Source organism: Micropterus salmoides, unplaced genomic scaffold (assembly GCF_014851395.1).
Source record: "Micropterus salmoides isolate LMB-PRFRI ecotype aquatic unplaced genomic scaffold, ASM1485139v1 Ms_hic_scaffold_5, whole genome shotgun sequence".
NCBI lineage: Eukaryota > Metazoa > Chordata > Actinopteri > Centrarchiformes > Centrarchidae > Micropterus > Micropterus salmoides.
In genome coordinates, this window is record NW_024044237.1 from 23277374 (window position 1) to 23300950 (window position 23577).

At 42.3% G+C, this 23577-nt stretch overlaps 1 protein-coding gene across 6 annotated transcripts; it reads left to right on the forward strand.

Annotated features, from left to right (window-relative positions):
* The first annotated feature begins 1314 nt into the window (after positions 1-1314).
* On the forward strand, positions 1315-23557 carry bcorl1 (BCL6 corepressor-like 1). Of its 6 annotated transcripts, none has more exons than XM_038698893.1 (12): positions 1315-1479; positions 7511-7595; positions 7695-10307; positions 10603-10735; positions 11041-11499; positions 13857-14044; positions 14313-14579; positions 14700-14866; positions 15320-15465; positions 16610-16687; positions 18259-18430; positions 21714-23557. In XM_038698893.1, the coding sequence occupies exons 2-12, from the start codon at positions 7590-7592 to the stop codon at positions 22060-22062; spliced, it is 4578 nt and encodes a 1525-aa protein (XP_038554821.1). In that variant the 5' UTR covers positions 1315-1479; positions 7511-7589; the 3' UTR covers positions 22063-23557. The 6 variants fall into 6 exon arrangements, with proteins under 6 accessions (XP_038554821.1, XP_038554822.1, XP_038554825.1 ...); XM_038698894.1 differs by lacking the exon at positions 1315-1479 and adding an exon at positions 1563-4892; XM_038698897.1 differs by lacking the exon at positions 1315-1479 and adding an exon at positions 6712-7331 and having other exon boundaries at positions 10606-10735; positions 11047-11499.
* Positions 23558-23577: the final 20 nt, after the last annotated feature.

A 23577-nucleotide genomic window follows, 5' to 3' on the forward strand; every position in this document is an offset into this window, starting at 1 on the left:
TGAGGGCATGTTGAAATGAAGAGAGGCTGTCTAACTCATGTCCAAAGCTTCCAGCCACAGCAAATCCACACCGACACCCCTCTCCCAAAAAATTATACAAAATATTACAAAACAGTAGCCCAGTAATACATTTGTTTACATTTACATTTTTAAGGCCAATACTGAAATTTGAGAGTTTAAAAAATCTGAAATTATAATTGGTTTACCTCAACAACCTTCTTGATAAATAAAGTCTGTGCTGGATTTTTCAGATATTAATTTCCTCTACACAGCCCATAACATAAATAATCATTTGTTATACAATTGCAGCCAAGAAAAGTTCGGGGCAGGACATTTTACAGACAAACTATAGAACTGTGTTTCCAAACACATCTTTGCCTTTTCAGTTCTTCAATTTCATTCATTGGCTAATATTTGTATACTGGCCGATCTGTTGGGCTCTATGGGGAACCCACCAAGGGGGACCTGTGTGCAAGTTAAATTTTGTAAAAGCAGAGTTACTCAGCTGTCAAACATGGAAACTGCTTAACCAGTCTATATGTAGGTCTGAACTGTGCAAAAAATAAATATCAGATCGGATTTGGTGTGGGTTGATACTCGGTATTGAAAGACACAGAGCAATATCAGTGGCAAAAAAACAAAACAAACAAACAAGAAATATAGGTGACAGTCATTTCAACCATGCTTTGTCTCTGTTGGTCTTCTTGGACTCCTGAATCTGTGTCCAGCATGTCCATTCAGTAATCAGCCATTGTAATCAAATATTAAACGCTTGATGTAACTGTTGCCTAGGTTTGTCTTTAATAAACTGCCAATTGTTGGACACTTATTTATCGTTCTTACTTTTTAACATGGATGCCCCCATTGGAAATTAAACCAGCCTGCTTTGTGCCATGATAAATTGGGCTGTACAGGATTGCATGGATGGCAAAATAAATATTTAAATTGTGGTGTTTGACAGTTTGCATATGATCATTTTCAGTGTGACAGCAGGCCATCAAAATAAATTGTTAAAGTAATGTGGGGCCATGTGTTATTTGGACTTGAAGACATTCTAAATCCAAATTTATTTCACACCTTTTTTAAGTGTCCTCCAAACAGGATGTCTACATCTTTGTTGAATCTTTGGGCGTAAAAAAGCGAGACAGTCTGTCCAAGAAGGACTAGGCTATTTATTATCTGACTCCAGCAAAGTCCCCTGCAATTAAAGATTCAAACGAGCGAGCACCAGTCTGTTTGTTATTCACCTGTAGGGCTTTACCCGGCGCTAGGACCCAGGGTGCGCGATTTTCATCTCCAGCTGCTGCAGACCGAAAACTGGCAATAAGGGAAGATCGCGAGGACAAGCCAAAATTGCATACTGTATTCATTCTACTTCAAAATCACATCCCTGGCCCCGCACGGATGCCTGTGTGAAGACAACAATAGCTTGTTGCGCTGTTTGCAGGCTTTGTGGCTGTAGACAGCTCGGAGCGCAAGGTAAGACGGTGCAATACCATGCGATTACTAATAACAAAGGCGTTACGGGCGAGCAGGGGGCATTAAAGGGGGCATTGCACAACGCTATTGAGGGCGAGTAAAACTCTGCCAAACTTTGACCTGGATATCTGTATTTTCTTGTAGCTGGTGTCTTGCGGGAGCTACGGTAGTTGCGATGGTGTCTCGCTGTTATCCCACGGCATTATGTAGGATCGTGTCACATGTATGGACAGCCAAGTTGTGTGTCGAGATGACATAGCCTACTTGAGTCTGCTGTCCATGCGTGTCGGCTGTGGATGCAGCAGGCTATCCAAACGCTGACACAGTAACTATATGTGAAGTGATGCATTTGAATTTCAGACAGATATTTAACATCATCTGGACGGCGCATCGGGCCAGCCATTAACCTGGCAAACAGGAACATCATTCTTCACTGTTTCTGTGATCGGCTGCCATCCTTCCCTCGTTTATTGTAGAATAATTCATTACTTATACCAAGATGGAAGAATAATGCGCTTGGTTTTTACTCAGCGTTCACCCCCCGCCGCCTTCCCAGCCTCGACATTCAATATTGACCAGGTGAACCACGAACTTAGACGGGACATCCTCGTCGCTGTAAACCATGGCGGCCTAAATAGGGTCGATAATCTCCGATATGACTCACAGATAGATGACCATGTATGCCCACTTTGAAGACGACATTCTTCAAAAAGCAGGCCTTCGAAATAAGCAATCTGTGCTATCGCAGTTGTCATAGTGCCTGTGTGCGGAATACCACATCCCTGTTAGAGAGATTTATAATTGCATGCATAACAAGTTATTTTTTAACCCCACAGCTTCAGACCTCCGACGTGAAGCCCGTGAACCAAACTCGTCTATAATTGGTGAAGCCCCGAGCAGCCGGTCACTACCGGGATAGCTCTTGCGCGGTCGTTGAGGTCTCCGGGTTACCCCGGCTCAGACACAATGCGATGTGTCAGCTGCCGACTTTGTGATACTCGTGCTTCACGCCGACACGGGTATCTACGGCGTTCCTCTTTTTTTCTGATCGGCGTTTTTGGTTTCCCAATTTCACGTTTGGCCATCTGTCAACGATTTGGCTGCTTGCACGCAGCCATTACTGAGCGAATGGCGAAGGGCACGTTAGAAGCTCTCACACACACCACCGATCCACTCCGAGGTAGGAAAGCAGCTAAATAGTTTCAGCCCGTGCTTCTCTCGGTGGACGGACAGGATCGTTGTCCTGCACCGCCTCAGTCAGGAACGGCACAGATCGTGCATGGTATCTAGTAAACAAACTCTTTCAGTCAAAAGGCGATGTCCGCCTCGCAGTATGTGCACGGTTATTTCCTCACCATCACAAGTGTTGAGAAAAGTAGGAAATTTGTTGGCCTAAAGGAGCGGATACCCTTGTAAACAGCAGGCCCATAGTGCTTTCAGGATCCAGGTAAGACAAGTGGCCTAATTACAGCAGGGTAACCTGTGTTGCTTAACCACCGTGCCAAAATGTGATTATGGAATAGGAGAGGTAAATATCCTGTGGGTGTTTAAATCAGAAAAGACTGATTTCATACTTCAAACTTTTATCTGTTGGTCTGTGTGTGAGTGGAAGCTGCAGATGTGCCGTTATTCACCTCATAACTGCAACTATGAGCTGGTGGTCCTCATATATTCTTCTCTGCTCCTTTTCTGTCTTTGTTTTCCAGCACTTACATTATAGTCAGACTTCAGTTAAGGAAAAGCTGACCTCATGTTTCACTGTGCACTTGTTCAAAGTGAAAATATAGAAAAAGTTGCAAGTAAAGTAGATTTTATTCTATTACAAATGATGTAAATATGATAATACCTCCAGGAGAGGTCCCTGCATATCCTATTAGAGCTGTTTCATCTTCATGGCTGTTGGTGCTTTGTTATTTATCAAATGGGCTGTCTGTCTTCTGCTGTCAGTGCAGTTGCTGTGTGAACCATGTTTGGATTGTTTCAGTGTTTGTGTTGAAGGCTATTGTCTTTATGAACTGGGGCAGCTTGTCTTGTTTTTGCATAAAGTCTGGTAAAGGGCTAAAATTAAAATTAAGTTAAGTTGGAACTCAGCTAAAGCCCACTTCTCTAGAAAACCGTGTAAAAACCTGACGTGATAATAACAGGAAATGTGATTTTGACACACTACACTACAAGATGTGGATGGAAGTGAACTGAAGATGATTTATAGATGAATGGCCCTCCTTTTGTTAATATTCATAATCAGAGATTATCGGTGGTCTTGCTTCAGACTGCCAAAAGCCTGGCCTGGACAAACCAAGGAAATCATGAAAATTTATATGGTTTAGTAAGGCTCAGTACAGTGGGGATGTAGTCATATTATAGTCACTCACAATGAATGAGGGGAAAGTATTCAACATGAATCCAGGGAATGTTGTTATGTCACTGCATGAGTTGTCTTTTTAGTTATTTTGGATTAATTGCATGTTTTAGTGTTGTCAGTGAAGGACAATGAGAATTTGGGAGCAAGATTGGAATAATACTATTGGCTCATTTTTGGTTTGCAAAGGAATGTAGAAATTGTTACACAGCTCATATCAAATAAGCCAGTTTAAGTAAACGAAGACACAAGTGAGGTTTTTGTGACCTACTGTCACCCTGTGAGCAAAATGTTTTGTGTTTCCAGGGCTTTAACTGAAGCTAACCCTACTCAGATGTCTTCTCCAAGCTGCACCAGCCTGCAGCCTACAGCATGCAACTGGAGTGCCTCCAGCACCCACAGTCTTGCTTCCTCCTGTTAATTCCCCTGCAACAGACCCAAACCTCTCCCACTCTTTCTTTTATATAAATATATATATTTAGGCAATTCCGTTTAGCAGCCATCACCCACTGCTCTGACTCTGTTAATTGACCTGACTGTCACTGAAACACTAACACCCGCTCAGTGATACACAGAGCTTCCTTTGGTTAATAAAATAGAGTTTATTACTTAGTTATCCCGATAAGCCTTTTCAGTTTAGCGCACCGTTACACTCTTTGGTCGCGATCCCCCATTCCCCTTGAGCGGCTGGAGCTCGCGTTGCATGCCGGTACCTGCAGTCCTCACCCCTCCCAGCCTCTCCAGCGTCTAATCCTGGGCGTGGGTAGCCGTGCACTACATCTCCCATGCTGTCACCGAGCACCCTTCTGCCCCTCTCTCCCTCTCTCCCACCAGACTGGAGACTGGCGATACGAAGCGGACTGTCTTGACGACCCCCCTACCCTCCCCTCCTCCTCTCTCCCTATCTCCCTCCCGCCCCTCCCGCCCCCCGGACTTTTTAGAACGGAAAACCGTCGAGATTAGTGAGCAGCCGCGGACGGCAGAGGCGAAAGGCTGAACACGGCCGTATCCGAGTCGTGCCTGTACGTCGTTCACATGCCATCTGGACGAGCGGGTTCGTAACTGTTTCTGTCATTAGACATCTTTTTTTTTTTATCTCGCCTGCTGATTAGCTGGAGCATTATTCAGTATATTTCAGTGAGAGAGACAAGAGAGTCTTTAAAGGTGGGGGCGGAGAGGAGAGGCTTTGGTGGGTCGGGGAGCTCGGTGAATGCCTTTCAACACCGAAGTGGTTCAGTCAGTCCACCAAAGGGCCGATACTAGAGACGGGAGCACTTAACGTTTGGTCGGCCGGGGGATAAATAACAGTAGCCTGCCTCAACATGTAAACCACCGGGAGCAGCGCGAGGGCTTCGCGGAGACTCCGCTGCGCAGGGAGCTGGAAACTACCCGTGGTGGTCAGTGGAGTTAAATATATTGTTTGCCCCCTCCCTTGTCATGGCCACTTCAGCAGCACAATCCTGTGTAGTAAGTTGTGTCACCCAACCCTCTGTTAGCTGTCCAGCTGGATACTTTTTCCTCCCCTCCTATTTACGAGTAACTCGGTGCAACCAGTTTGTGTGTTGTCAGCGGGTGTCATTGATCATTTGTTTGTAAAGAAGAAGAAGGGAAAAGCGTCCACTGGCAGCGACAGTGTTACTTTGTCGAGCGTTCGTGGGATGGTGGTCGTCAGGAGTTTTGTTTGTTTGGCTCTCCTTTGTGTTTTCTGTGTGGCTTTGCTCTGATGTTGACTTACCTTATCAGGCGGAGAGATGTGACACATTGTGCTCCCTACGACGCAGCCCGAGCAAAGCCACTCGATGAGGAAGAGGAGGAGGGGGGTATCTCCTGTTACTTATGATATTACCAACACATCTGTCCTTCATCCCTAAACATGTCAATCCACGCTTGTCTGCGTTATTTGGGCACGGCTTAGAGATGGAGACGAGGCTGCATGTGCAGTTTTGTGCCCGTGTTTGTCTGTGGATTGAGCGATCACCTGAGAGCCGGTTGCCATTCTCTCATTATGGTGACTGCTCGTCATCTCCAGAGCGAGAGAGACCCGGAGCTCTCCAGAGTTTTTCCGTGCTGATATTTATTGCACAGAAAAGCACGTTGTTTTCAGAGTCCCCCTCACCTCAACGCCACAGCACGCATGTGGTGTTATTGAGCACTTTTCAGATATGACATTGGGACGTGTGTCTTTTGTGCCCGTGGGCTGGACTGTGAACTGACCGCGTTGAAGTAGCAACACAACCATTTGGTTTCTTCGAGGCTGTTTTGTTTTTTTGTTTTTTTAAAAGGTAATATCAGGCTCGACTTTTGTTTTGTCTGAGCGGCATGGCCCACGGCGTGTGTGCGGGACTACTGCATGCATTTATTGGCCTACATCAGAGCGGATGAATTCAAATGTTGTGGCGGAGTCGACCGCGTATGATCGCAGCACAAAGACGAACTAGCTGTAAGCAACTGTTGTACGGTAATGAATGCAGACCCTCCTTGCACTGAGCGGTATCTGCATCGCTGGATCCCTTTTAGTCCGTGCTCGCAGATTCCGGCAGAGATTGGTGTGTCAGTCATTATGTGCATCGTATTCGTTGTGTTCCAGTGGCTCCAAGGCGAAACATTTTCCATTCTCTCAAAGCTTTTACATATATATATATATATATATTTGCCTAGTCCCTGTTGTAGTCGTCTCATTTACTTGCAAATGCGCTCGCCTGCACTCACCTCTACCTACATACCAGCAGCTGTTCTGGCGTGTGTCGCCGGTGTATACCAGTATTTCAAATGTTTGCTTTCAGATGACTGATGACATATTCCTGTTTGTTTATTATTAGTCATACTTGGGTGCCTGGTTAGCCTTGTTTTGTTGTGAAAATATATTTTGTTTGTGGATTTTTGACTGATGACCCCTCCACTTTAAAACTGCATTTAGCTGAGGTGGGCTGCTTTATTTTTAATCATAAATAATTAACAGGCCAGTGATAATGATAATCCTTAACTATACAAGCAAGTAAAAACTTTTGCTTACTTTCAGTCATCCACTTTTCATCAGCGTGCATTGCTAGATCAGTAACTACACTGAAGCTGCTGCTCACTAATAGAAGATCATTTGAGCAGTCACAGCTTATTGCCTCACATATAGATTACTGAATGGTCGACCAGGGCGGGCTCAGGGGCCCATGGGACCAAGGGTCACAGGACATAAGCAAAACTCTCTGAAAAACGCATGCAAAATGACTGCAAACAATGTGAAGGGGAGATTTTTAGATATTTAGGAATGATGGCTCATAATCCTTCCACATTGTAGCTGATGCATCAAGTCTCATTTCACTCACTGAATATCCCGTTTTTATCCCCTGATAATTGACTTTCTGGATTGATCAACACTGACAAATTGTTTGTATTCCTTGCGTGAAAACAAATAAAACCAAAGGGAAGGAGAAGATGTTCTTCAGTTTACCACACTTCTCTCTGCTACCCTGAATTGTCTCCCTGCTCTGAGGAAATTGTAACATATCTAGCCTTCAAGCCTGTCTCAATGAAAGGAAGTTTTCAGTTTCCCAATGTTGGTTGCTCTGAATCATTTACTGAAGAATAGGCCGTATTCCTTCATGTAGGATTAAATGACAGTCTGAACAGCGCTAACAGTGATCACTTTTAAATGTTCTTTTTTCCTGTGTTCTGCAGCATATCACTGTACTTCAAGGAAAACTCTCACCTAACAGACTCAGCAACCCCTGAGGCATGTTGTGTTAAAGAAACACCTATGCAGGTAATGTTTTTTTCTTCATTACAGTTACATGACTATATTAGAGCATTCTTTTCTCTTATCTAATTAACACTGGCCTCATGAACCTTTCTTATTACTCAGGTGGATCCTACTCTAATGAATGTAGGGGATGGAGGCACGGTGAGCAGTGAGATCAGTGCTCCAAATAAAGCGTCTGCTAGCATGGTGGGAAATCCCCCCCAGACGCTACCCCCTGAGTTTAGAGGAGATGTTACCCTCAGTCAGCAAAACAAGACCACTCCAACAACAGACTGTAAGACAGCAAAAGCCTGCCTGGACACTAGCAATTACAACCACAGCCCTGAGCTTTCTCCACCCCAGCAGCCCAGCAATGCACCAATGTCCAGCTCAGCCCTCACCAGCTCAGAGAAGAGAGCAGAGAAAAGGGCAGAGGCCCCTAAACTCAAGTCTGATGGTGCTGGGGTCTTCCCCACTCCTCAGCGGTCAAGTGGCATAAAAGTCAGCTGGGAAGACTCACTCAATGCCTGTCACAGCAATGTAACATCCAGTAAGAAATCACACCCGCAAACACAGTCTGTGCAAAGTGCTCCTCCTGGGTTTCAGTGCCCCACCATGTTCAAACCAGTCCAGCCCGTTGCCTTCCTTCCTTCCACTAATTTTTCCTCTCCACTTTGTAAAATCACTCTTCCACCAGCATTGGGTCAGATTGCAGCATTGCGAGAAGCCACAGCCAGTCAGTTTCAGAAAGAAGCTCAGCCTCAAAGCTCAGGTGTCGCAGGGGCACCTCTCATGCGGACCTATCCCTATCCGTTCTCTGTGGGCCGGACTCCAGCAGCAGAGAAAAAAGCGGGCACATCAACGTCAAAAATTAAATCCAACCATTCATCGAGCAAGAACGCCAAATCTGTAGGAGAGCATAAATCTTTAGCTTCAGTGGTAGCCTCACCAGCTATTGCCCTACCATTGCAGCACCCGTCATTAACTTCTGCAACACCCACCTGCTACACGTTGTCTCCTACCGCTGCCATTTGCTGTGGCTCCGCACTGGCCAGCATCACTTCTCAGAGCAGACTGCTGAACCATGTGGAGAAAGGCAACAGCATAGACAAGGCAACCATGGGCTCTCTAAAAACAACACCCCTCTCTGCTTCAGAGGACCATACAGCTTGCTCAGTGGAACTAAGAGATGTACCTCTTGATTTGTCTGCTAAATCAAAACGTCCAAAATGCATTAATGACCCTCCAGTTCCACTGATTGGGCCTCATAATAATGAGTCAAACCAGAGAGATTTTCTGAATTCAAAGAGGACTCCTTCTACAACTTATAGTTCAGCTGTGCAATACCCTATCCTACCAAACACCCACAGAAATGGATCTCATCAAAAGCAAATAAATAGGCCTCAGAATCACCAGGTCCCAGAGCCCAAGTCAACCTGGGGTAAGGGATCTTCACAAGACTCTATAAAAACCATCCCTGGTACTTATGTAGGTGTGGCTAGCCCTATACTGGCTTCTACCCTACGGGGCAAAGATGGAAAAGGAACTTTTGCAGATGAATTTCAGAGTTTTGCAAAGCAGGAGTTCATATCTATAATTGACCAAGGAGAACATCTGGCCACAGGAGGAAAGAAGCCATCCTGTCTGATGAAGGGCAACCAGCATGCTCACAGCGTCAAGCATGTTAAAAACACCAGCACAGCCATAGCTAAGAACTGTCCTTCTAAAGGAGCCCTAACAACTGCCCTGTCAAGCTCTGCCAACGCTCAGATTCATCAGAAATCTGGACCTGGCAAAACAGCGGTGCCACCGTATTCTACCACCGTTGTCAATCCAGCATGGCAACAGCCGTCTCATCTCCCCCACCAAGCCTCGTCAGTTCAGAGTAAAATCACACAAGGATCTCCAAAGTCCAGGGGCACCACAGGTACAGAAGGATCCAAGTTTCAGAGTGCCCATCATAGCCCGTCCAAACCTGAGGATGATAAGTGGGAGAGAATGAAGTCTCCCCTGTCTAACCTTGCATCCATTGTAAAGCAGCAAGCTCTCAAAACAACAGCACTGACAGGTGAGTGTAATACTCAAGCCTCACCTGTTGTGTCAAGAAAAGCTGATGTTTTGACTCCACTGACAGGGAGCCAAGACACCCAATCTAAACATACTTCTTTTGATTACCCACCATACTGGTCTGTGGAAAAATGGGCTGGTGTGCCATCCCAAGGAGATTCAACTCAAGCAATGAAGAGACACGAGAAGGCCAACGCCATTAATCCTTTGGAGAATAATACTGAATTAAACACCAGTCAGGGAGAACACATTGGACTACAAGCGAAGCAAACCTCCTCAAAGCCTACCAGCCAGTCTCATCTCTTTGGGAGCAATGCATCAACAAATGGGAACAGGATGGAGAGCAAACTAGCCCAGGTGTTAGAGGGGGAGATATTAAAGAAAGAAAGTGGGGCGTCAGACAATCCTCCCAGTGACAAATTGGAGGGCATGGTTGCATCTATTCTTACAGGCCAGTGTGCGGGGGGAGGCGACAAGTTTGAGAAAAAGACAAACGGAACCAAAGAGGAGTCGCCAACCAAAGTAAAAGCTGCTGCGATCAAACAAAAGAAGACCAGCTCTAAGAAGCCGGCAAAGGAGAAGTCAGCAACAGGCACATCAACGAAGGCTACAGGGAAGAAAAAGCAAGACACAGAAAAAACTCCAACCAAAGTGTCTTGCCAAAAGAAGGTAAATTATCTGTGTGTATGGTTATAGTCCTTTTAATGTCTAAAATGTCTTAATTCATTTCTTATTCTTATTATATCTCCCGTCAGTTGGAGAAAAATAGAAGGCATCACTTACCTTTCAAGATTTTAACTATTGAATTGGCCACACAGACCACCATTTTATTATATTAATCTACGACTGATGATTTAACTTCCAAGGGCTTATTGTGAGGCTGTTACATGCTCTCTATCGCCACGAAAGATTTGATCAATAGCATCCAATACAGCATGCTCACTCTGTCCCCTGTGTATTTCAGCAGAAGAAACAATGTGCACCTGTGCCTGAGCAGAGTCTACCAGCGGGAAAACTTTCTCCACAGAGTAAAGAGCCGATTCCAAAGGATAAGATCAGTCCTAACAAGGTTGAGCCACCAACTCCCAACAAACCAGGTATAGTCTTTGTTTCTAACAAACATTTACTGCCCTGAAAAGTTCTCACAGCGTGGGTAAATCTCTGATGTCTATCAGAAATTTAATGGTGCTCTCACTTGTGTGAGACATGTAGCCTTTAATCGAGCTTACAGTTCGATTACTCTGCCACAAAATAAATAGCCTGCAGTCAGCCTCTTTAGAATGGTAGTTTGCGTGTTAAGCAGACAGAAAATGTCACACACATTGTCTGGGTGGCAATTTTGGATCATACTTCTAAGCATAGAAGCTGGTGTGAGTATAACAATCAAATGTGATTTAATCAGTTACAGATAGCGGCAGTGTAGAGACTCCACTGTCTCTCAATAGCTCTGCTATATCAAGTAAGGAGACCGACACTAGAGAGAGCTCCTTTCCAAGGCTGAGGAGAGGACGACGGCGAGCTGATGAGGCTCGACTGGACCTCTGGGGCTTTGCGACGCCATCCCCTCCACCCCCACCAATGCCTCCTCCCCCACCTTCCCTGCCACCCCCTCTGACTCCCACCCAACCCGCCCGCCGTCCGAGAGGGAGGCCTCGCTCAAACCCCCTGCCAGAGCGAGTGTTTCAGGGCAAGCGCAAAACAGCCAGTGCAGAGGCTGACACGCCTGCTCTCAAGAAACGCCGGCGATGTCGTAGCAAAAAGTATCAGACTGGGGACTACATCACTGAGAAAGACAAGCTGGAAGATGGAGAGCACCTCGAAGACTCTAACTCCCTGAGACAGGACAGTGGAATTCCAGCAGGTACGCAATTTCTCTCCAGGGATCAGTAAAGTTTTCAATTAACTGTTTCCAGCCACTTTTAATCAAACGTGCAGCTTTTAGTTACAGATACGATAAAAACTATTCCAAAGTATAAAGCTTTAAAATGTGAGCGAGCAGCTATTTTATACAATCCAGGGCAATTTGATGATTAATCAATTAGTTAATTCACAGAAATTATTTTCTCTATTATATAATATAATATTATGTATTTTATATTAATATTATTGTGAACTGAATATCTTTTGGGTTTGGAGTGTTGTTCATACAAAATAAAACATTTGAAGGTGACTGACATTTAAAACGTAATTTTTAAAGTAATTGTGAAAATAATCAGCAGATTAAATGATAATGCAAATTGTTAGTTGCAGCTTTGAATAATTAAATAATTGTTTTAGTCCTTTAACCACCCCAAACAACCTCACAGATAAACCTGAATTGTTTTTTGTTTTAATACCTTTTATACATTAATCTTTTTTGGCTGCTGACCAGACTAAATGACAAAACATTTGGTTATGCTGGCTTGTGCTGGGCATTTGTCATTATTTCTGGCGTTTCATAGACTAACTGACATTATTAAAACATTTCTGGTGAATTAATCTGTACTGACAATAGTTGGAGACCTGCTCTAGTCTGTGGAATAATTGTGTAGCCGCTGGACAATGTTTTCTGAACATTTGTCTGCAGTTTCTCATTAGAAATGTCTGTTCAAAACACACACTTCATTATTTCACGATTTAATCAACTTAGTCGACACATTACAAAATGACCAATTTAAGTTTTTATGCCTCCACGCCGGTGACAGCTGTGGCAGAGGCATTATGTTTTTGGGTTGTCCATCTGTCCGTCCCATTCTCATGAACAAGATATCTCAGGAACTTGAGGGTGTTTCATTACATCTGGCACAAATGTCTACCAGGACTCAAGGATGAATTGAATTAGAATTTGGTGGTCATAGGTCAACTTCACTGTGACATCATAATGTCCTTTTCCCATTATTCAACACCGTAACCATCAAGATTGTGACCATATTTCACAGCTGGTCGGCCATTGAATAGGTGACACTTTTGACTCAAAGGTCATTGAGACTTCAGAATAGGTTTTTTGCCATAATTTAAGAATGAATAGAGCAATTCCAAATTTTACTCGCGTTGACTGGGACGACATAATGAGTAAACAGTAATTAGCACAGTACGGGCTTTCTTCCATCTTGTCCAATCTACATTTTATTTCCTGCCTTATTCTGAATTTCGAGCGCCATCAGAGTCAAGTAACTGCGGACGTAATGGAGCGCGCCTAGCTAATCGTGATGCTGAGTAATAACTTCTATTTTGCCAAAAAAAACATTTCGTACCTTTTTTATTGAATTCCTTCCAAGTTTCTGCTTAATATACAAGTTGACTGGTTGACAGAGGCATAATACTGTGGGACGGTAAATCTAGTTTGTAGATTTGTTTTTCAAACAATATTACTCTCTTAAAATGCTGAACAAATATGGCTCACTGACAAATTATGGGTGTATAGTGACCAGGCTTTTAGGAATGGGTGAATATTAGATGAACCACTAGATTTTACATTCTTACCATTGATATTTTATCTAAATATTTTGTTTTTATTAGCTTCTGACCAACAACAAAAGTGGGGTTATGAGGTATGTGTGAACCCTGAGTGTGTTCATAAGAAAATCTGTTTAGGAATAAAGGATAAATGATTCAGAACTGACCATAAGAAATCTTATCAGGGGTCTAGTTAAAACATAATTGACATTAAATAGACATGAAAATGTACTCTGCATCTTCATAATACACTGGAAAAGCATTAATAGAACATCATGAGACAGATCGAAATTATACAGAAACTACAGTAAATAAACAAATCTGACAAACACTAAAGTTTATAAGGACAGCACATATATATTCGGAGCTTAATATCCTGAGGTCCACAAAAGGCACCTGTTGATGTGGATAAGACACATATCACAAGCTGTATATGTGGAGAATTATTATTATAAATATTGCAACCTGAGCACAGGATTGCAAAAAGCAGAGCAGAGTAGCTCATAGACAGCAGTTACCCTGTTTCAGCAGATAAGATGGCTAAGCCAAAAGCCGTTGGTTCAGGAAGTACCATGCTGTCTGATGTCAGCACATAACAGCACCTAAAATATTGCATGCTACATGTTTGACTCGGCAGATGAGCAAGAGCAGGAAGCTGCTCCAAAGCGGCATCAACACATTATGTATAAATGAAATATAAAAAAGATTGTATGTGGATTATTCACTTTTGTTCATGTGTTTGGTACCACTCAGCATAACCTCTATCCCAATTTGTCATCACAGATCCGCAGGTGAATCAGTGTCCGAGTCCCGCCACCCCCAGTCCAGATCCTCCTCCACGGAGACCCTCATTCACTCGCTCCGGGTCGGTCCGCTACCAGGAGAGCGAGGTATCTCCAGAGTGCAATGACAAGCCTTCAGGGAAGAGAAAGTTCAAAAGCAAGCACTTATGTGACAATGATGAGCCGAAGGTAAGTCACTTGTGAGAAGCTGCTTGTAGGCTTGCGTTGCATTCAAACCATACAGGATTGATGGGGATATGGTTCAATGTGCCATGAATATATTAGCTTGCAGTGCCCCCCAGTGGCTGGATAAATGCTATGTTTGTCACATTTGTGATGGCAGCTGGTTTTCTACTGCACAGGTCCTTGATAAGTGGAGCCCATTGCTTTAACTTGGCAGTGCATTACAAGAGCTGCTCTATCACACAGAGCTCTAATCAATAAATCTGTATTTTAGATTAAGACCAAATGCAGCAGCTCGGGCAAGCGTGGCACCTCACTTGCCCTGGATGATGACGCCGCTGAGGTAAAAAGAACAGACAGCCCCCCACCTACTCCAAAAAGTTTGCTGTCATCTCCATCCAATAAGAAAGGCTCATCGGGAAGAAGCAGCGGTTCAGAGTCTCCACCCAAGAGGCCCATTCCTCCAGAGGTTCGTCGGCTGATTGTCAATAAAAATGCTGGGGAGACCTTGCTGCAACGTGCTGCGCGCTTGGGCTATCAGGTAATATCCGCCTGTTTACTTTTATGGTGTTGCCAGCATTAATTTAACTTCAGTAAACAGTGTCCCTCTTTGAACCATGTCAATGAGACACAGTCTATATGCCCGACCTCTGCCCTGCAGGATGTAGTTCAGTACTGTCTTGAGAAGGACATCAGGGAGGTCAATCGGCGCGACAATGCCGGTTACACAGCTCTCCATGAGGCGTCCTCTCGAGGCTGGACTCAGATTGTCGAGATGCTGCTGAAGCATGGCGCTGACGTCAACTGTAGCGCCCAGGATGGGACACGGTGAGGCTTCGTGGGGCATGATTTAGAGATGTGGTTCTAGTTAGTTGAATTTATATAAGTGTAAATTATTTCACATGTAAGTACTGTCATGGGTGTAACCTTTGTGACATATTTGAGCATTGAGTTTATGACCTTAGTCATCTGTCACATCTGAATGTCAGGAGCAGTAATGAACATGGTGGCATTTTATGATTAAATGAAGATTATATTCTGGTAGCATATCTTGGTGAGATCTTTTAAGTGCAGAAGTCCTGCTACTTTATTTAATTTTCCAGTCGAAGGAGTCACACAGAGTGTAATTAATAATAGGAAAGTATTTGAATGTTGCTCTAGCTTTTGTTGTACTGTAGTACATTCCACAAATCTGATACTCTATATGCAAACAGATTCAGGTGTGGTCTTAAGTTGAACAATCCCTAAAAAGCATTTGTGTTCTGTTTATCCTTCCTTTAGGCCCCTTCATGATGCAGTAGCGAGCGATAACCTCCCAATAGTCTGGTTGCTCCTGAACCACGGGGCAGACCCGACTCTGGCCACCTACTCTGGACATACTCCGGTCAAACTGGCACATAGCCCAAGCATGAAGACCTTCCTCACAGGTAGTTCATCCTGTTTATCAGCCTCCTTTTCCATCAGTACAACTCGTTTTGGATAAATACAGGCACACTTTCAAATTGTTAGTGCTATACTCAAGGCTAAAGTCCTTTTTTCACAAAATCAGCACTTTAGACACAATAAACAACACAACACAAAGTGATAATAAAGCTAATTGAAATAAGACAGTAAAATAAATAACAAAACTTAAATTTGCCAACTTTCCCATCACCGATGAAGCAATGTGTCAAGACTGAGAACTAACAGTACAGGTTTCAAGCAGCGTATATGAGTACGCTGTAAAATCTTAAATCCACACAGGGCTCAGTATTAACTGTAGCCACATGCTATCAGATGTGTCACTAAGATGAGAGGTATATATAACAATTGTATGTCACCTTGGATAAAAGCAAAAAGAGTAAATGAAAATGTAAGTCTTATAGCTGAAAAACTGAAAATGTTTTTTTAACACAACAGTTTTAGCTGGAGTTGAGTTTCCACATATTTGGGACACCTTCAGGTGGTTCTCTATACAACAAGAGCAGCACAGTAAAAGGTGAAACTCACCTTGAAGTTTAGAGGTTTGAGTTCACTCAAACTGATGCAAGCACTTCAGTCACCGCAGTCACATGCAGCTCTTCATCTGATCCTTCTTTTACAATTATTCCCCCGGCGGTGTTATCCCTTTTTAAAAAAGGTTCTTGTTCATTTGTATTTGCAAAAGGTTGCAGTAAAGGCTTCTAATAATTTATCAGTTATTGATCATTAAAAGCCCAATTATTTTGAACGCATCTGATTTCCTGGGAAGCGTTTGACATGCATCAGTCCCTCTTGCTCATCACGGCGGACCAGAGGACTGCCTGTTTTTAGACTGTGTCTTTAGCTTTGTAGATTATTTTCACATCACTGTTGATGTTGTTGACCATCATCATCATCAGTCAGCAGCTAACACCTGACTTCTATTGGTGTTCCTTTCACTATCAACTGGGCTGCAGTATCAGCTCAACACAGCCACACACAGCTGCAGAACAGGCCGTTATCACAACGACAAACTGCAACTTTGGTTAATTTGCTGAACTGATTTTTGTATAGTCTATTATTTTGTTCAGACAACTGTAAAATAATACAAGTTTGTTTGTTTTTTCACAGAATATTTCATAGACCTGGAAGGCCGCAAAGAACAAGAACCCAGTTTACCCTGGGATTTCTACAGTAGCTCCCTGTTTGGTAAGAAAACCTTGGAATGATAGTTAGATCTGTCTTTCTGTCTGCCAGTACATCAGTCCATTGATCTACTTCAGTTTGTAAACGTGGTGCTGAAAAAATGGTTGAATGCTCATTCCCCAGCTGGCCTGTAGAAGACCAGTTGGGGCTTGTTGGAGCAATAACCAAAGATGCTGCAGGGAAATTATTCTAGTTTGTGCTCGGTCTGGGCTCGGTCTCGGCCGTTAGGACGTGGAGGGGTGTTAGCCTTGTGTACCAGCATCAGTGTTGTGTTGTAAACAGCCACAGGGAACCGGTTATCCAGTGGAGGGAGAACAGGATTATAGTCGCATGGAGAACTGAGGGAAAATCTTTCTTTTCCTCCTTTAACTACTCTAATCCGAAAGCTAAAACTAAATAATTAAAATGTGTTGCTTTAGTAATGATGAAAAAAGAAGAAAAAGTTTCCACCAAAGCACATTCCTTTATGTCAGTTTATCAAGTTTTTCACATCTAGCTGCATATATGTTATAATAATCTTTGGTTTGTGCCATTTATGAATCCACTGTTGAATGATGTTCTTCAACAGGTCTAAAGCATTGAACTTGTAAATTATTCTCAGTTTTTGTATTGAAAATGCACATTTTTCTAAAGAGGTTGATCATGCACACCATCATTGGGTTATTGGCCCACGCTGAGTACTAATCCGATACCAGCATGAAATTAATAAGCTGTATTCCTCACTGTGAGGAAGAGACATGTGTAAGGCAACGTCAGGCTTAACTGAAACACTGCTTCTTAACTATGTAAAACAAAATACTGTTAGCTCTCCTAGGAAACGTTTGGGTCTGCCGGCACACTGCTGACGCATCATGTATGTAGTTTGTGCATACTTGAAATTAACCAATTGGCCCCATAGATCAACGATACCCGATCCAGCTATTTGGGTCAGTATCGGGCCTATTTCAGTTTGGATCGGTGCATCCCTAGTACGGTCTGCATTTGATCTTGTTCCTGCTGCCGGTCTTTGTTGTGTTTGTTAATGTTGTCTATATTTCTGTAAACTTTATATAATTTAATATTAACTTAATTTCTGTCCTGTTATTTCTGATGATGCCTTCTCTCAGAGTGACTGGAGATATTGAGGATCATTTATCTGACTTTAGAAGGCATTGTTACCATTTTATTATTGTCCAGTTTGAGAAACACCCTCTCACTGACTTAAAACCTTGCCCGAGCTTTGATTTGTAAACGTAGTGGTTTCATGGTTTCATTAGGTTAAAGATTTTATATCATTAAATGCATTGAATTACACTCAAGCTTACTGTCTGTCACTTTATACTTGAATGACAAAAAAAACACATTCCAAAAGTAAATACTAATCCTTTTGAAATATGTGGCTTGTGAACCTTATTTTCTTATCCATTTGTCTCTATGTTGGGTGCGATTAACTTCAAGCTGGGTCTGAAATCATGAAGTTTGGATTCCTTTTAACTGACACTATTATGGTTGGTGTGAATAGACTGTCCACTAGAGGGCGTCCAACCCCCTTTTATCAAAGCAGCTCAGTTTGTCCGCTCCTCTCCTCCTCACAGAGACTGACCAGGAGCCGTGCTGGGACTTCCTGCTGTCCAAGCAGAATCAGGAGCTGGAGGAGGATCCAACGGGGAAGACTGAGCTGGACTCGGACAAAGATTGCCTTCTGTTTGAGTTCTCCTCCGAGCCTCTTCTGCCCTGCTATCATGTTCAGGTGTCATTAACCCAGGGGTGAGTTCACAAAGATGAATACTGTTGGCAAGAATTAACAGAAGGTGATGGATACCTCCGCCAAGGCTGCACAATCCTCTGAATGTTTGGTAAACAGGGATGAATTGTACAAAATTGCATTAGCATGTCACACATTTGAATACAGAATTGTGGTTTGAATTAATTAATTGATTCTGTACTAAATTAGTGTTATCTTTCATGGAGTTTTGCTATTCTATATTTATGTGAATTTATGTCAAATAAGCGATGATGATAGTAGATACTGATAGCTGTGACTCATGGGAATACTGCGATAGTTTAAACTTAGAGTTGTATTCTGTCTACCTCCAGTACTTCACAGAAGTGCACGGTGGAAATATAACTTGATATTTGCACCAATGTCTCCTACTGAACTACTAATATCTTCACCATCGCAGTTAGTACATGTGCACTCGTATATATAGTAAAAGTTAATGAACAATTGTGGGACGATGAACATTAAATTAGCCTTTTCCACATAAAAATGAAAATATGCAGGAACTGTTTCAGTGATGCACCACTGTTTGGTACCAGCAGTGTTTAACTTTGTCTTTACAAACGGAAAAAAAGTAAATTAAGGCTTGATTATACACTGAGAATCAGGAGGTTGTTGCCCCAGAAATTGAAGCATAATATTTATAATGTTTTATAATATTGCATTTATATATTCTGTCTTAATTTTAATATAGTTTAGTTTTGCTCAGGGAAGTCTCCGCTGATGCACATGTAGAACATGCAGGTGTGTTTCAGCTCATGTGTCTAATTTTTAATATGAATCTTGTGTGAATCAGATTTAGGTCTTCAGTGATTTTGTAAGGGTACTTTTATAAAGTTGGAGGACTTGTGAGTGCAGAGGCTGAGATATCATGACTTTTAGACCCCAGTGTGGGTCAACCTTCAAAAATGTTGGATTCCCATAATGTAACTCCATTAGAATCTGCCAGCCTGCTAACCACCCAGAGGTCCATGCCCCCTGTTTTTATTGAAGAAATACATTTTTATTTTCCAAAAGTAGGCTGACATAACGCTGATTACATCACTGAGTTATTTCTTAGACTTCAGATAACTGCTTTCAGTTTTCAAAGCCTAAATACAGTAAAATTTGTGGAGTGGTCCTTTAAAGGACCTTTGGAGGTTGTTTTGTTTAGCCATTGGTTATTAATTACACCAGTATGATTAGGGATGTTAAGTTTTTGCTCCTGGTCTGAGTCCTTTAATATTCGGCACCTGCCAGTCCAGTCCGATACTTATATTTACCTAAATGTTGACTAAATATGTGTGTTTCATATGTAAAATGAAATTCATAAACAATATTTGACAGAGTATAGACACCGGCTCACAGAGAGCACACAAACCCAACAATAGTTATATAATTTTATTTGGCCTGCCAACAACTTACCTTAATTAGCGACAGCTGATAAGACCTGCTGCCTGTAACGTTTGAAAAAGGATCTGAATGTTTTGTACACTGCTGCTCTTTGCTACTAAATGAGGAAAGTTAACAGACTTGTTTCACTAGCTGGTCGATGTGGACAAAACACAGTGAAGTTCTGTAGAGAAAGGATCCGATTTTGATCGTCTTTACTTTATATCTATAATTTTTATCCAGATAAAAAAACTGGGGTGGCTGTGGCTCAGGAGGTAGAGTGGGTTAGCCGTTAATCGGAAGGTTGGCAGTTCAATCCTTGGCTCCCCCTGGTTGCGTGTCAAAGTGTCCTTGGGCAAGATACTGAACCCTGATTTGCCCCTGGCAGCTGTTCCGCCAGTGTATGAATGTGTGTGAATGTTAGTTTCCGTTTGAGCACTTAGGCTCAGTGTATGACTGGTGAATGCAGATGTAGTGTAAAAGCACTTTGAGTGCGGAGCATTTACATATGAGTGTTGACCATTTAAATAATTCCCCTTTATGGTGCATTCACGTAATTATGGGAAACTCAAGAATGAAGTGTCACCTACCAAACAGTAATGTTTTTAAAGTAAGAAACTCTAAAGGCCTCTGTGCTTTGTGTCCAATTACTTTGTTTGCCCTCTGACTTTCATTTTCTCACTTGCCGTGCTTTTTGTGGCAGTTAACTCTCAAAATTGATTTCAGAGCTTGATCTCAGCAGCAAGGAGAGTTCTTTTGAAATGTTTTATTCCACCAACATGATTTATTGAGAAAAACATTAGCAGACTATGCGCTCACTGAGCTGGATTACCTGCATGAAGGACGATTCAAGTGTCTGCTTGTTGCTTTTCATACAGTATTAGCATCAGCTGAAACCAACGGCTGTCTAGAAGGTCAAAAATGATTATAATAACTTATATATAATTTAATGTTCAATGTTAAAGTCATTTAAAGTTGGGTTAAATTAAAATCTGTAAAACCTAAAGTATTTGGCCCAAAATTGTGCTAGGAGATCATTATATGTTGTTTAAATTAATGCCTTTGTGTGTGTGAGATGATTGCTTTGTGTCACTTAATTGTTTAGTTGTGATCTTTTGTATTTACACGCAGTTGCACCAGTCTAATATAAACAGTGCTGCAATAAATTCTCCCTTATTACATTATACAGAGAGGTGTTTATGCTTTTTAGCCAACCCTCATTCAGATAAATTGGGTGGTACGATGGCTGATTATAATTATAGCAATATAATTTTCCTCAATAACAATATAACAAATGTTCAATAAATGTTTGACTTAATTCATTTGAATCACAAACCAATTACCATAAATAATAAGTGTTTTGAATGTTCTACCTCAGATTTGTGAAGTAATCCACTGTTTGGCATCAGGTGTTTGTCATGTTTTGACCAAAAAGAAGAGTTTAAAACCACACTTAACCATCTGGTTGCTTCAACTTTCACTCTGGAGCAATGATCTGCCTTTAAACTCGAAAGAAATAAAGATTTGACATTTATCGTGATAATTATCGAAATCCAATGAGACGAAATTTTATATTGTGATAACATTTTTGGCCCAGCTCTAGGTCGACAAAATAATAGCTGAATTGAATCAACACCTCTAAAACTGTTCCAACAAACACTGAACATTATAACCTTCATGACGGGAGGATTTATTGGAGGACTTTTGTAGGTGGCAAGTGCAAAGAAATACTGTATATGGAAGTTAAACTTTCCTAGATATGCATACATTTCTTTATATCCATTTTAGAATGCTTTCTATTTAAAATATGGAAACCTAAAATGACACATCTGAAGTTTTTTGTTTCTTATTCGTTACTCTAAGCTATGGCTAATATCAGACATATTTTCACTCTTGCAGCTTTTGCAACTGGTTCCTCCTGACAGACGTCCTGAAGCGCCTGAAGATGTCTGCGCGGATCTTCCGGGCGCGTTACCCACACTTGGAGGTGGTGAGTTTGTCGTGTGCTGAGCTCTGGAGTCAGGTATCGGTCAGCCAGGTGAGCTCCGCTTTGGCTTCACCCTACAGAGGCAAAAATAAGGAAGAGGACGACAAGGAAGAGGAACGAGAGGGAGTCGTGGATCTGGTGCGATGTGTACCAGAGCTCCAGAGACTACTGGGTTCCTCCATTCACATCCTGCAAGAGGACGAGGAGGAGGACGAGGAGGAGGATACACTGACAAACACAGGGAAGCCTCGCAGCCGATAGCCTCTCTTTCACTGCACTCCTCCAACGTGCAAACTGTTGTCATTTCCAAGTGTGTCAGCCCAAGTCCTTCCCTGTAAGCAGCTGCTCAAAGGAAACCTCTCCGTCCGTTGTAACGAGGGTCATGGGTTTTAACTCCAGCTACATTAATGACTTGACACTCCTTCAATAACCTTTGACCTCAGACATAAGGTGATTAAGTGATCACAAGGACCTGCACATGAGAGTGGTCGGTGCTGGAAAGCAGCATTCAGGTTCCTATCTATAGGTATATTTGAATACATTGAGTACTATTGAGCAAACCTTTTGTATTGACTATGTATATACATGGTAGTGTATATGTATATCTTGCCATCAGGGTGAACACATTTGATTATAAAAATGTATTCTTGTGGCAAGGGACGGATTATGTTTAGGACTTTTTTATTTTGTTTGAGTTTGTTCCTTGAGGGAAAGCGATATTTTTCGACGGGAGATAATCCAAGGCTTTTATCTTGGTGAACTCTTGCGTGAAGCTAAGACGCTTAAGTCAGGGAGGCCACTGGCCCAGAAGGTTTCTCCGTCAACCTGGGAGACCTAGAGACCTGCAGAGAAGAGACCACAGCACATAATGTTTCCAACATAATCACCCGCCCAGATCAGAGACTCCTTTCCATTTTCTCCTCGGTTTCATTTTTCACTTTATCATCCTCGAGAGATCATTACTGGACCGACCTAATGGCTGTTTGTTTTTCCTCCACAATTCACAAAGTACACCCAGGCAGCACTGCGCTGTCCAAGTCCCTGCTCGCAGTATGAAATAATGTCTTTATGGACTTTGAGATTGAGAGTTTGTTTACAGAACTGGACAGATAGTAGTGTTCTCCGCTCCCCAGGTTGCACTCCTCCTGAACTGATACAGAATCCTGTGGATGTCTAAGAGAAAAAGTAGTACCATCTCTGGAGTCCAGAGCCTGCTCCGGTATCCCGAGGAGCTGAGACGCCCTCTTAACTGCAGCCACGACTGTCCCCCACGTCCTGATATGGTGTTTCCAGATCCCAGAGTGCTTTGTGTTGCAGTGTTTTATTTACACTGTTTGTTGTGCTTAATTTAATAGTCATTAATATATTTGACCTCTTGTGTATCTGACAAGCCTATCTATGGAAAAAAAATGCTTTGTATGGTTGGTGCTTCATTTTGAAATGTACTTATTAGGATCCCTTTATTCTGAGATTTTCCTCCCTCATTCAAAAACAGTATTTCAAAAAAGCTAAAGTACAGTTTTATTGTACTGGTGCTAAGACAGATTTTGTGTTGACAATCAATGATGTTTTGGTTTGAAGTCACAAACTAACAGAAGACATTTAAGATGAAGATACTTAAGAAAAGTATAGTTTAGTTAAAGAAACTGGGATACAGCAAGACTGAAAGACTGAGCAGTGTGTGAGATCTTGAAGAGCCTTTTATTTGATTCTTTTATAAGAAATCAAGAAGAATAAAGCATGATTGTGAATCATAGTTTTTATCTCTTTGTTTTG

Bases quoted from the DNA above. Each gene is read 5' to 3' on its own strand.
- bcorl1 (XM_038698893.1), top strand. The intron at 10,308-10,602 runs GTAAATTATCTG...TGTGTATTTCAG, and splicing joins AAGTGTCTTGCCAAAAGAAG to CAGAAGAAACAATGTGCACC. The intron at 16,688-18,258 runs GTAAGAAAACCT...TCCTCCTCACAG, and splicing joins CTACAGTAGCTCCCTGTTTG to AGACTGACCAGGAGCCGTGC.